This window comes from Myxine glutinosa, chromosome 3 (genome assembly GCF_964187855.1).
Source record: "Myxine glutinosa chromosome 3, kmMyxGlut1.1, whole genome shotgun sequence".
NCBI classification, from domain to species: domain Eukaryota; kingdom Metazoa; phylum Chordata; class Myxini; order Myxiniformes; family Myxinidae; genus Myxine; species Myxine glutinosa.
Genome location: NC_136263.1, coordinates 190,953,850 through 190,968,512, shown reverse-complemented (window position 1 = coordinate 190,968,512; position 14,663 = coordinate 190,953,850). Strand labels below are relative to the sequence as shown.

The window sequence follows — 14,663 nt, the reverse complement described above, 5'->3', positions numbered from 1 at the left end:
CATTACAGCTTGGTCTTCACTTACGAGATAGATCCTCTCTGATGCATCCCTTTGTTCTTCCTATCTGAATGGTGAGCCTGACATCTCACTTTTGTCACGAACCAATCTCAGCCTACACCTATCTGAATCCGTTCTTTACCCCTTGTGTATTTAAAAATGTCTTGATATCACTGTATCCCTCAAACATCTTCTCGTTTCTCACTTTCTTAGCTCGCCTCAGTTTACCCTATGTATTCCGACCCGTCTCCTCCCCAGGTGATTCACTCCACTTAAAAGCCTTCTGTTCATCGTTAATGTTATTCATACTCTCCATGCTCAACCAAAATGATCTCTACCTGCCTACAGCTTCACTCCTCACTGAACATCATTGCACTGCACTCTGCCAATTTGTCCCTGAAAGGTTTCCCATTTCTCTAATGCAGGTTGCCCTCCTGTTAGCCTGGCCCAATATATAGCACCTATTTCTCTCCTCATCCCTTCAAAGTCTGTGCTGATTATTCATCTAATTTAACATCTCCACCACACACAGATTGTTACTCAAAACCAGCCATTACACCTGTCCCCCACCTCGTGGAATTATCCACAAAATGGGCTTGCACAGCAATCCTGGAAAAAATATATAAATTTCTCCTCTTAAAACACTTCACAGTTATCTGGACATCAAAACCTCCCCATAATATTTACTCTTCCCTTTGAGCTTTCTTTCCTGCTCTTCTGTTATTCCAGGAGGCCCGTGAGGCATAAAACGAGTACCTTACCATCAGTACTGTCCATAAACTCCATCTCTGCTCCTCATCTAATAACATCTCTTTCTATTGATACAGCACTGTCGTTTACTCAAATTGCGATACATCCTCTATGGTCTTTTATCCATTAAACCGGGTTTCACTTCCTGGAATCTACAGGGTTTCTGGAAAAGTCTGGAACCATCAAAGTCATTTACTGCTTTTCCTAATTTCAGATACATGACTAGTTATGGCGTTGTCAAAGCACGAGAAGGTCCAGTTCATTCAGCTGGGGACTGCTCAAGGCACGTGAATACGAAGAGAAGATCAGGGACACTGAACAATCTGAAACGAGAGTCGGACCGTTGACGATGACACGAATATGCCTCAGTGGTCAAAGATAATGGAAATACCATCTCCAAACTAGTTCCGAATTACAAGGACAGCATGTGGAACACATTCTGCAAAATTCGTTGAAAAATTTGTTGCAGCTCTGCGAAAGGTAATATTAAATGATCCCTGACCCTCTTCTTTACTGCGTGTCGGGAAGTGTTTCAGGTCCGCACAAAAAATAGAAGAATTTTTTTTCCTTGATTTCTTTAAAATGCCAACAGGATCAGAACAGCACTGGACAACACCAGGTATCCCTGCAAATTTTCAATGTTTGCCTTTCCAAATTTTATCAGTCATTCTAACTCTCTTTTGAAGGTGAAGATCGACGAAATGCAGTTTGGATTTATGCCAGGAAGGGGAACGACAGACGCGCTCTTTATTGTGAGGCAGTTGCAGGAGAAGTACATGGAGAAGAGGAAGAAGTTGTTTCTTGGGTTTGTTGATCTGGAGAAAGCATTCGATAGGGTTCCACGCGAAGTATTGACATGGGCATTGAGAAAGTTAGGAGTGGAGGAATGGTTGATCAGAGTAGTGATGGCAATGTACAAAAGAGCGTGCACAGCTGTAAGGACGAAGGACGGGAACAGTGGTGAGTTTGAGGTGAAGGTGGGAGTGCATTAGGGGTCGGTACTAAGTCCACTACTGTTTGTAGCTGTGATGGAGGTGCTGGCTCAGAACGTAAAGGAGGGTTTACCGTGGGAGTTGTTGTATGCAGATGATCTGGTGTTGATTGTGGAAAGTATGGATGGACTGAAGGAAAAAATGAACAAGTGGAAGGGAATGTATGGAGACAAAAGGTCTGAAGGTGAATATCGGAAAGACAAAGGTGATGGCAAGTGGTAAAGCATGTGGTGAGGTGGAAAGAACTGGGAAGTGGCCGTGTGCTGTGTGCAGGAAGGGTGGCGGAGTGAACTCCATTCAATGTACAATGTGTGCTGAGTGGGTTCATCAAAAATGTAGTGGTCTGAGAGGGTCATTAACCAGTGTGGCAGCTACATTCAAATGTAAGGTGTGCACAGATGGAGCTGCAGATGGAGGAAATGTTGAGTTGGATCTTGGAGACGGCGTGAAGCTGGAAGGTGTGAAAACATTTTGCTACCTCGGAGACATGCTGAATGGAGAAGGTGGATTAGACTCGGCAACGGTTGCTGGAGTGAGATGTGCATGGAAGAAGTTTCGGGAACTGAGTGGCGTGCTGATGAGGAGGAGAGTGTCGTTGAAGATGAAGGGAAAGGTGTATGCTGCATGTGTGAGAAGTGTTATGATTTATGGGAGCGAGACATGGGTAATGAACGTAGAGTCATTCTCACAATGATTTTACCAGTCATTCTCACAATGATTTTATCAGTCATTCTCACAATGATTTTATCAGTCATTCTCACAATGATTTTATCAGTCATTCTCACAATTATTTTATCAGTCATTCTCACAATGATTTTACCAGTCATTCTCACAATGATTTTACCAGTCATTCTCACAATGATTTTATCAGTCATTCTCACAATGATTTTATCAGTCATTCTCAATGATTTTATCAGTCATTCTCACAATGATTTTACCAGTAATTCGCACTATGATTTTACCAGTCATTCTCACAATGATTTTATCAGTCATTCTCAATGATTTTATCAGTCATTCTCACAATGATTTTACCAGTAATTCGCACTATGATTTTACCAGTCATTCTCACAATGATTTTATCAGTCATTCAAACTATGATTTTATCAGTCATTCTCACTATGATTTTATCAGTCATTCTCACTATGATTTTATCAGTCATTCTCACAATGATTTTATCAGTCATTCTCACAATTATTTTATCAGTCATTCTCACAATGATTTTATCAGTCAGTCTCACAATGATTTGATCAGTCAGTCTCACAATGATTTTATCAGTCATTCTCACAATGATTTTATCAGTCATTCTCACAAGGATTTTATCAGTCATTCTCGCTATGATTTTATCAGTGATTCTCGCTCTGATTTTATCAGTCATTCTCACAATGATTTTATCGTCATTCCCACTGATTTTATCAGTCATTCTCACTATGATTTTATCAGTCATTCTCACAATGATTTTATCAGTCATTCAAACTATGATTTTATCAGTCATTCAAACTATGATTTTATCAGTCATTTTCACTATGATTTTTTCAGTAATTCACACTATGATTTTATCAGTCATTCTCACTGATTTTATCAGTCATTCTCACAATGATTTTGTCAGTCATTCTCACAATGATTTTATCAGTCATTCTCACTGATTTTACCAGTCATTCTCACTGATTTTATCAGTCATTCTCACAATAATTTTTTCAGTACTTCGCACTATGATTTTATCAGTCATTCTCACATTGATTTTATCAGTCATTCAAACTATGATTTTATCAGTCATTCAAGCTATGATTTTATCAGTCATTTTCACGATGATTTTTTCAGTAATTCATCAGTCATTCACACAATGATTTTACCAGTCATTCCCACAATGATTTTACCAGTCATTCTCACAATGATTTTATCAGTCATTCTCACAATGATTTTACCAGTCATTCCCACAATGATTTTACCAGTCATTCTCACAATGATTTTATCAGTCATTCTCACAATGATTTTATCAGTCATTCTCACAATGATTTTATCAGTCATTCTCGCTATGATTTTATCAGTCATTCTCACTATGATTTTATCAGTCATTCTCACTATGATTTATTCAGTCATTCTCACGATGATTTTATCAGTCATTCTTGAAATATGATTCAAAGGGAATGCAGGGGAAACTCGTTGAGTGACAATCCAACTAATTTTACTTCCACTACCAAAGGTGGATGGAGGTTATGTTTTCACCCATGTTTGCTTCTCTGTGAGCAGGATATTTCAAAAAGTTGTGGACGGACTTAGACGAAACTTGGTGGACAGGTTGGGTGTGTGACGAGGACCAACTGGTTCCATTTTAGTGAAGATCTGGATTCGGATACAAGAATTTTGTGATTTTCAAAGTGGTTCTTCACCATTGAGAAATGGGACCAAAATCGATATACAGCATATTATGACATGTAGAAGTTATGGACGGAATCGGACGAAACTTGGTGAATGAGTTGGGTCAGTCATAAGAACAAGTCAATTCGATTTTGTTTAAGGTCCGGATGCAGATGTGGCCTATCAGTGGGATACAAAGCATAAACTGTTCAGCCTGATCTAGGTATACGCTCTACCGAGTGCCGCTCTTTATGCAATAGGTAGATGGCCGCAGCAAGAAAATCGTCCAACATACAAGCAACTGTGTTCACTTCACGAATACAACACACACGTGACACACACGCAAACCAACATGTTTTTGCAGTGCAGTTTTATTGATCAAAACAGATACATCGCTGTTAACCGTCCCCACAATACAAATGTTACCCAGGATCCCATCCCTCCATACTGGGGATTCTGCTGGCACTCTTAAATCCAATAAAATGGCTGCACAGACATGAATGTCGACCAGGTGCAAATGCTGTTACAACTGTACAAAAGCTGAGAATACAAAAAAGTGCTGCAACAGGCATTTTAGCACAACAAACGAAATCGGATCTTGCCTTTGTGAAATTGGTCTACGGTCGACGACAACCGTCTCTGGGAAACTTTCCATACTAATCAAGCTCATCCATCAGTGGCAAATGATCGCTTGTGCAACCTTACGTAGAAATACTAATATGTGGGTCAGGTCATCGTGTCAGGTTGCATGGCAACTTCATCCTCAAGGTGTCCTTCCAAATGGTTGGGCCTGCAACCATTGAAAGGTCAGTACTGCACATGGCACACAGGTTCCATGGCATAAGCTTAACCACAAGTACTCCAAGCCACTCCTGTGCAATAGCGGTTGATCATGAATGCGAGATGAAAGATGACCAAGCTGAGGGAGGCAGACAAGGTAAGTATACTCCTTTCAGAGGGAGGAGTGAGGAGGGGGGAGACACACGCCACCTATAGCCCATTATGAAGTGACATGATGATGCTGGACCAAAGGCAAAAACACAATTCAGGCTTCAAACACGCACATTGGCACACAAATATACCCACAACATCCACCTAATAATCACAAAGAATATGGCTACACAGGTTCAACCTGGAATTCCAAAGTCACGCAACAATAATCCACAAACAAGGAAAGAGCTAACGTCATAGTGAATCTATAATACCTTTGCGTGGATCTACAATCGAGACCAAACGAGCAAATTTCTATCGGTCTCATCAGGAAGTAGGAAAGTCAGAAAGAAAAAGGGAGGGAGGAAGAAAGAAAGATTGGAAATGGTCTTAAAGTACACAGAGATGACTAAATCATCAAACGTTTCATCAGTTCAAGGATTACAGCCACCACCGTAAAGGATCGACCCGTAATAAGTGAGTATGGAGAATGTCACAAACTTCATTCAGGGGTCTCGAATAAAGCGAGCTCGGCACCGCCTGCAAGCACATGGTGTACTGCCCTTGAACAAAAACATGCTGGTCCTTGAAAGTGCCTCTTGTACATGGCACGTGTGCAAATACCTGCCACCCAATGTGTTTGGAAGCCAGTGGGACTGCGCAAAACCTTCGGCATATCGGCCTGGCCTTCCCATCGAAGGGCAACTTCCACAGAGTTTAAAAAAGAACATCGACTAAAAAATGACTGGGAAAAAAAAATGTGGCACGTGTGCAGAACTGTCATACAAATAATACACTTAAAAATATACGTGTGCTTTTTAAATAACGTTTGCCACGCTTTGTGTGGCAGGAGGGGAGAGGGTAGTGGGGAGCCAGGGTGGAATACAAGCACCTCACTAAAGTGCAAAGGAAAAAAAAGCAAATTTGTTGGATACATTTGTAGACCTCTCCAGTGGACTTGCTTTGGTACCCGAGTTGTGTTCACCGTACGTACCCAAGCAACACGTATGCACGAAGGCTACCTTTGCACAGGACAAGCGGTGTGGTACGGGCTCGGCACACGAGCGATGGCGGCTATGGGCGCTGCACTGTACAACGGGTCTGAAAAACGAAACCCAAAAGCAACGTAAGCTCAGAAGTACAACGTCTCATCAGCAGCAGCGACGTGGTCCAGTTTTCCCGCATCCAAAGACCGTCCAACCTAAGGGGGGCACAAGCATCTTAACAATAATGCCCTTGGCCTTTCTTCAACGTCAGCAGACACCACGGACATATTAAAATAAACTTTCCTCTTTACGATGCCCTCGGAGAGTTTTACTTTGAAGGCGGTTAGTTTATTTACAAGAATCACGAACTACATCGCAGTATGAAAAGCACGAGGGCAATCAAATTTATTTTCTGGATCAAAATAATCCAGGACATGATCACATACTAAGGAGAGTCAAAACATTTCTCCTCGGACCATGAATCACAGCTCAGCACAGATGTTAGTCCTTTTCGGTGAAGTTTCCAGCCAGTCACAGGTTATGGGTTTTTCCAGCAGGGGGTGAGTTCCCTGAAGTCATTGGAACAGGAGTCTGTTTAAGGCTCTGAACAACCTTTTGCTCCAGAACTCGCAATACCAGGGGATATGGAGATGGAGATGGGGATGGAGTAGGATGATCACGGCGAGAGGTCAATCATCTTTGGAGCCAAGTGAGGAACCCACCTGAGAGGTAATTGGGCTTGGCGACCAGTTTCCAAAGTCGAGCGCACCTTTAGGGGAATAGTTACCGAACCCTACGGGGACAATTGAACACAAAGAGGAAATATTTTAGGCAGATATTCCACAGTCGTACAAAGGACAAATTTTGATGAAACAGAAGAAGATGGAGAAGCATTGCCTCACTTGTACATCAAGTACCTACATAATAAGCCTTAGATCACTGTGAAAATAGAAAAAAAAATAGATAAATAAAAGCAATATTTATAAGCAATTTTTTTTATGCGAAGGGGTGTTGCAAAACATTTTACCTTTTTTCCCCCGAGAACCCGTTACGGTTGCTATTTTAACGTGCATCAAAGGAAGCATGCCTCGGGGGAAAAAAAGGTAAAATGTTTTGCAACACCCCTTATGTTTAGAGATCAACAGGATTTGGCCACACAAAAGTAGATAACGCTAAGGGGAATCCAATAGGCTCGCTTAATAGGAAAGCAGAAACCACCCACATGCCGCAACTTCTCCCTCACTGACCGGAAGTAAGTGGAGAGGTAGGAGACTCGAAAGGCTGGACGGTAGGAGATGATGACGGTGGTGGTGGATGCCTTCCGGTGATACCGGGACGAGGAATTAAGAAGGGCTTCGTATCCTCAGCCACAGCAGAACGGCCATACCACGCCTTCGATGCCTCATCAAATGACTCGGACTCGTCAAGAAGAGAATTCTCAGATGGGTACTCGAATGTGGATTCCAGATTTGACTCGTCAAATGAGATTTTCATCTGCAAATTTCCATACACACACCATCATGAGCATGTAGGTGGAGAACACTGCCTTAATACAAGTTCAACGAATTGATACGCACACCGCTTCCATATAGAATCGTTATTGTTGTTCACATTAAAGACCAGATGATTAAAACAACAAACTGGATTACCAAGGAGGATTACGCAAAACATTTTGTATGAAATGAAGATTTTGACAGTAAAAACCATATTCAATAGAAAGATGGTATAATTGCGTTAAAATGGGCCGTGGCGGATACGAAAAAAAAAAAAGAAGCTTTCGACGGTGTTTAATAACTTGCGTACAATAATAACTTTAACAACTTGTGTACAACTTTAATATCCTTGTATTGTCTGTTATGATCGAGTAATTGACCACCTCCACAATCCAACTAATGTTACAGTAGTGAAGTCTCACACCAAATGGGGCAGAGAAAGAAACCGCTTTTTGGTTGGAAGAGCATGAGGGTTAATTTATTGAAATCCTAGCCACATGGGAAGTTCTTGGTTCTAAAGGTTCACTGACTGCACTTTATATGCGTGAAGATGCAATCTATTGTGTACAACTTTGTTTTTTATATTACAACTCTCCCATAGGTTTGGATTACGGTAATTTGAAGCAACCTTTGCTCAATTTTTCTCTCTCCGAGGAGCGCTTCAGCCTTTCTGGTGTAGGGGGGGGGGGGGGTGGAGGGAGGGGGGTAGACAGACAGCATTATCCTATTAGACACACCTACTTGGGACCCATGGAACAATGTAAAATGTGATTTCACATCTTCAACAACCCCCCACCCCGCCCCGCCTCCCAATCCCCAAGTCCTCAACCTCCCCCTCCCAACCCTAAGCCTTCAAATCCCCTCCCCACTACAACTCCTCAACCCTCCCCCCAAACACAACACATCAACCCCTCCCCCACCCCCACCCGCCAACCACAACTTCTCAGGCCCCTCCCTCCAGCCACAACTCAAACCTCCCAACCCCCAAAACTGAACACACAAATTGCGATCGAAACAGCAATGGCATGGCTCCTACATGTCATGGGCGATCACAGTCATCTGTCCAAGTCACAATCCTGCGAGATATATGGAAACCCAGGGAATCTCAATTCTCAAGTGGCCACCAATAAGTGGCCCAAAACCATTGTCCTCCTGAATGATGCGCAAGTAAGTCGCCGATCTACATTGACTGCATTTGCATCGTTTCGATAGAACGTCGTTAACACATGGGACAATAGTCGATACCCGGGATGCGCATCATTGTAAATAAACTGTGTAAATAAATGCTTTCTGGTCTTTTGTTCTCCCTTTCCATTTACAAATTAAATATGCACATGAAGTCACTTGGTCTCTGAGTGATTCGAGTTGCCCTGATCACATATGGCTTTAGTTATTAATTGTCCCTGAAAGTGTACGTGTACTGTTACGTATTTCCTCCCCAAACCCCGGTTACGGTGCACCTCAGAGTCTGGAGCGGGAACGCGGCAGAAACATGTTATTTTGCGTTTTCTAATAAACCATGGTAAAACCACACCAATGCAATTGTAGAACAAAACAAGTAATTGTATCAAGAACTCTCACATACACAATAATAACACTATTAAAGAAAGTACAATGAAAATTTCACTTGCATCAAATGAATACATATGATGGTACCATCATTCCCCAAAGCTCTCAAAGCAATAAACTCACGATACGCCCAACGTGAGTGGAATGTAACATTCCCCAAAGTCTGTGAATGGATCTCCACGCTGGTTGAAGCCATGCAGAACGACGAGAACAATAGGCAGGTATCGGCACGACGGCGAACAAGGAGTTATGAGGTGAAGTCGATATGAGAATTGAGCCGATATGTAAACTAACGGCGCTCCACACAGTGAAGTTGATATGGAAATCCCCAACGACACGACAAGATGCACCAAGCGGACAGCCTCTTCTTCTTCGAGGACAAAATGGCGTACAGGCCTCTAATGGAGGGGCTCGATTTCTCCAACGACGACTCACACTTGGTGATAAACCCTAAGACACAGGTTTAAATGCACTCGCAATATAGGATGATGTTGCGGGCAATCCCTCCCCCGGGAAGCCTCAACTCATTCGCGACCAATATCAAATAGCCTTGACGCAATTCACGGCTGTATCTCTATCATCGCCGTTCTCCTCCTCCTTCCGGTTATTTGCCGCCTTTTCCTTTTTCCTCCACAAACATTCATTTTTACCTTTTACTAAAGTCATCTCCATTTCACACAAAAATCTTAACAATATTACCTGAAACTAAAAATCCTACAAGTATATAACGACAACAAAGGTGGAAGTCTGTTCACAATTGTATTTTGTCGAAACTGTATTTATCTTTCGGTGTGTGAACATATAGTGTGCCCCTTGGAAGTTTCTCGGTGTTTATCTTTCATAAATTAGTCGTTTGTTTGCTGCGTCGCGAGCGAGGCCTTGCAGCCTCAGGCTTCCCCCGTCGAAGAAAGTTCCTTCCTTCGCTGTTTTGCTAGGTTTTTTGATTTTCCCTTCTCCCCCAAACTTCACCAAACATCTACTCCTTGTCCAACGTTGTAACCCCCCCCCCACCCCCCCCCCAAAAACAAACAAACAAAAAAAAACTTATTTCCCTTTCTCCTCGTGTGCTTTTGTCCCATCGTGCGCCTCTGTCCATGTGCGCTGTCCCGCCCCGCCCCCATTATCCCCTTGCCTTCCACCTTCTGCCCTGTTCAAGTGACTCGTGGTGCGCTGTCCCGCCCCGCCCCCATTATCCCCTTGCCTTCCACCTTCTGCCCTGTTTTTTTTTTTGTTTTTTTGTTTTTTTCGGATACTGAATCGAGGCTCGTGATTCAAGTGACTCGTGGTGTCCCTCTCGGCTCCCTCTCCCCGTTGGTATTTTTGTGAATATAAGATTGTTCTTCACGGTTCTGTTTAAATATGTTAAAACTTTCCCCTTCAGTGTTTTATTCAGTGGTTTATTACAACACGCTGTTTTTCTTCCTATTTAAAAGGCTCCTTTCAATTTCCTCTTCAACTCATTCCATTTCAAAACTAGAACGGGCACTCGGTAGAGCGCATACCTACGCCGCAGCTACTGTTCTGTACTTGGCATGGGAGTGTAGGGAACAGAACAGTGAACAGTTTGGTGCTGATTTCATGCAAATCGGATAAGAATTGACCGAGTTATGACAAAAAACGCACATTTTGCAAGGTCGTGACCCCCCTGACCTTTGACCCCCAACCGCTAACAAGGGTAATGTCTTCACTGGGTCATGTCGTATATCACAAGATCGGGCATTGAATTCTGAACATTTTGGCATTAGTTGCATGCCAATTGGATAAAAATTGACCGCGCTATGGTAAAAATACGATTTTGACCTTTTCGTGACCTTGACCTTGACCTTTGACCCGATTGCTCCCAAAATCTAATCAAATGTGTCCCGTATAATAACCAATCATCCCACCAAATTTCATGCAATTCGGTTGAATACTTTTTGAGTTATGCGAATAACATACACACACACACACACACAGACATACAAATAAATACACAGCGATCAAAACATAACCTTCCGCTTTTGCGAAGGTAAAAATATTCAATCTCTTATAATTCTTTCTCACTACATGCTCTACATTCTCATTCATTCCACTCCTCCTCCATCGTTCTTAAATGGATCGCTAACTTGAAAATCACAACAAACCCAATTTGTTATAAATGTTCATCTTTCATTAATCATCCACTTTCAAATCTCCCCCCTTGCCCCTCCCCTCCAAATCTCCCCCTTGCCCCTCTCCTCCTAAACTCCCCCCTTGCCCCTCCCCTCCTAAACTCCCCCCTTGCCCCTCCCCTCCAAATCTCCCCCCTTGCCCCTCCCCTCCTAAACTCCCCCTTGCCCCTCCCCTCCAAATCTCCCCCCTTGCCCCTCCCCTCCTAAACTCCCCCCTTGCCCCTCTCCTCCTAAACTCCCCCCTTGCCCTTCCCCTCTTAAACTCCCCCCTTACCCCTCCCATTCAAAACTCCCCCCCCAACCCCTCCCCTTCAAATCTACCCCCCAACCCCTCCCCTTCAAATCTACCCCCCAACCATCCCTCCCAAATTCTCCCTCCTCCCACCTCCTTCTCAAAGCTGCCTCCTCCCCACTTTGTCTCCCTTATATCTCATACCTCCACCTCCCCCAACCTTCGACCTTCCTCTGCCCCCCCCCTCAAACAACCCCTCACTGTGCCTCATCCCATCACTATCAAACCTTTCGTCCTCCTCATCCTTCCCTTTCTTGTAACTCTTCTGTAATCTCTGCCACACTATCAACTGCTCTTCCGACCTCCACCTCTCATCCTTCATCTGACCCTAACCCTACCCTCCCCTGTCCTGCACCCGATGCTCCCCCTCTCTCCTCATTAACGGTATGGACCTCAAACATCCGGGGCCTTCGCTCAAACCTGATTGATCTCTCCATTCAGGTTGCTTCTGACAATCCAGACTTGATCTGCTTAACAGAAACTTTCCTCCTTCAAGATGTCTCTGATTCCTTAATATCTCTTCCTGGTTACTCCCTCCTCCGGTATGATAGACCTGATCCTCGTCCTGGTGGTGGGGTGGCTATCTTTATCAAAAACTCTCTTCCTCACTCTCCTTGCACTGCCCTCTCTCCACCCCACCCCCAGGAGTACCTCTGGCTACGGCTTCCTCGCCACTCACACCTTTTGTTCATATGTGTCCTGTACCGTCCTCCAAACAGTGATGACTCCATTTACATTTCGCTGTCGGACAACATGGACCAACTTCTATCAACTCATCCAAACTCTCTCTTCCTCATATGTGGCGACTTCAACTGTCATCGTGCCAGCTGGCTGGGTGTGGGTTCATCTCTCACCAGCCATGGCACCTCAGCAAAGGACTTCTGCGACTCATTGGGACTGACACAATCTGTCAATTTCCCGACCCGGATCTCAGTCAATGGAGTATCTTCTCTTCTGGACTTGGTTATGACAAACTTCCCTGCAAATGTCTGCTGCTATTCTTCTGCTCCAATCGGTTCTTCTGATCACGTGCTTGTTAAAGTTGACATCTCTCTGGCCATTCTCAGAGAGCCTCCTCAGCGCCGACGAGTCTGGCATTTCACTCAGGCTGACTGGCACGGTCTGCAAGCAGCCATCAATCATCTGGACTGGTCTACCATCTCTACTGCCTCTGACATAAATTCTTCCTGGGAATTCTTCCAAAGCAAACTGCTCTCTCTCATGCACAGATTTATCCCATCTCGTCTTCAGTTGTCTTACCCTTCCTCCCGTCCATGGTACACTGAATCTTGTGGTGAGGCAGTTGCCCTGAAACAACTTGCCTTTGCCTCTTGGAAGGCAAATCCAACTGAAGGCAATCTCAGTTCCTTCCACGAAGCTCGGAACAAGTGTGTGTCTACCCTCAGGAGTGCCAGGAAGCACTATCTCTCCACACTCAAGATTGAACTCTCAAACCTGTCTCCTTCCTTCAAATCCTGGTGGCGTCTGGTCAAATCCGTTTCTGGTGTTTGTTCCCCCTCCATCCCCTCCCTTACCTCAAATGGCTGCACAGTTGACACCGCACGTGACAAAGCCGAATGCCTCAACTCTGTGTTTGCCTCAAAATATTGTGTCCCAAACCCATCTCTCTCTGTTCCCACCTTTCCCAGTCGAACCCAACTGCTCCTGGACACTGCGTCCTTCTCTCCTGACAAGGTGGAGAAGTTTCTGTCAAACCTCGACTCTGATTCTGCACCTGGACCAGACGGCATCAGCCCACGGGTCCTAAAATCCTGCTCTGCCGCTCTATCTCACCCTCTCCCTGTTCTTTTCACCCTCTCTTTTGCTCAAGGTCATCTGCCAGCATCTTGGAAATCAGCAAACATTACCGCTTTACACAAAAAATGTGCAAAAACAGATCCTTGCAACGACAGACCAATCAGCCTGCTTCCAATTATCAGCAAAGTCATGGAATCCATCATTGCTTCGGATATCAAATCCTTCCTCTTCTCCAATGGCTTGATCTCTGATCATCAATTTGGATTAAGACCAGGTCATTCTACTCTGGACATGTTGCTTCTGCTGTCTCAACAATGGATGGAGGTCCTCAATGCCAAACAGGAAATCAGAGCTGTCTCACTTGACATAACAGGTGCCTTCGATACGGTCTGGCACCCAGTTCTGCTCACCAAACTCTCCTCCGATGGTATCCATGGAAATCTCCACTCATGGCTTGCGGACTTCCTCTCTGGTCGTAGTCAACGTGTGGCCCTGAATGGATTTCTCTCATCTCCCCTTCCTGTTCTGGCTGGAGTTCTCCAAGGTAGTGTTCTGGGCCCTGTGCTATTTCTGGTCTTCATCAATGATCTCTCCGACTCTCTGGAAAATCCTCTCTTTCTCTTTGCTGATGACTCCACTCTCTGCCGCTCCATTCCTCATCCCTCAGATCGGCCGTCTGCAGCCTCCTCACTCTCTGCAGACCTGGAAAAAATCACAGACTGATCAAACAAGTGGAACATGTCTTTCAATCCTGACAAATCGCACACTCTTACAATGTCTCTCCGAAAGGACCGACTGGAAAACCCTCCCACCTACTTTCTCAACAATCCTCTCCAAGAAGTTCTGTCGCTCAAGCTTTTGGGTCTCACTATCTGCCATGATCTTTCTTGGGAAAACCACATTTCCAAGCTGGCCTCCAAAGCCAGTCGCCGACTGGGCATCCTCCGTCGTGCGAAGTCCTTCCTTGGCACACCTGAGCTCCTCACCACATGCAAGGCTTTCATCCGCAGCTCAATGGAATACTGTTGCCCCCTCTGGGCTGGTGCTCCTGCCTCACACCTTGCTCGGCTTCACGCTGTTGAAACCAAAGCTTTCAGAATCATTGGAATCTCCTGCGATGAAGTTAACTCCGAGGGCCTTTCACTCACTCACCGCAGGCAGGTTGCTGGTCTTTCTGTCTTCTACAGATTCCTCTCCGGCCTTGCTCCCCCAGCTCTCGCTGTGCTATGTCCCCCCAATATTCCTTCAGGTCACACAATATCTGCGTGCAACCCTCTTATGGTTAAACTGCAAAAATCTAGGCTCTCTGCTCACCTTCACTCTTTCATTCCCCTTTTCTCCCGCCTCTGGAACAAACTCCCCCACTCCCTTCAATCCCACTCCTCCCTCCA

General features: G+C 44.5%; 1 protein-coding gene across 1 annotated transcript in view; it reads right to left on the bottom strand.

Annotated features, from left to right (window-relative positions):
- Positions 1-4,447: 4,447 nt before the first annotated feature.
- Positions 4,448-14,663, bottom strand: part of LOC137422940 (uncharacterized) — an 82,642-nt gene continuing 72,426 nt past the window's right edge. Inside the window, exons 2-4 of the mRNA XM_068109616.2 lie at positions 7,258-7,504; positions 6,733-6,803; positions 4,448-6,225 (exon numbers count right to left, since the gene is read on the bottom strand). Of these exons, the coding sequence (XP_067965717.2) occupies positions 6,157-6,225; positions 6,733-6,803; positions 7,258-7,504 (387 nt within the window). The 3' untranslated portion in view covers positions 4,448-6,156. The remainder of the gene's footprint in view (positions 6,226-6,732; positions 6,804-7,257; positions 7,505-14,663) is intronic.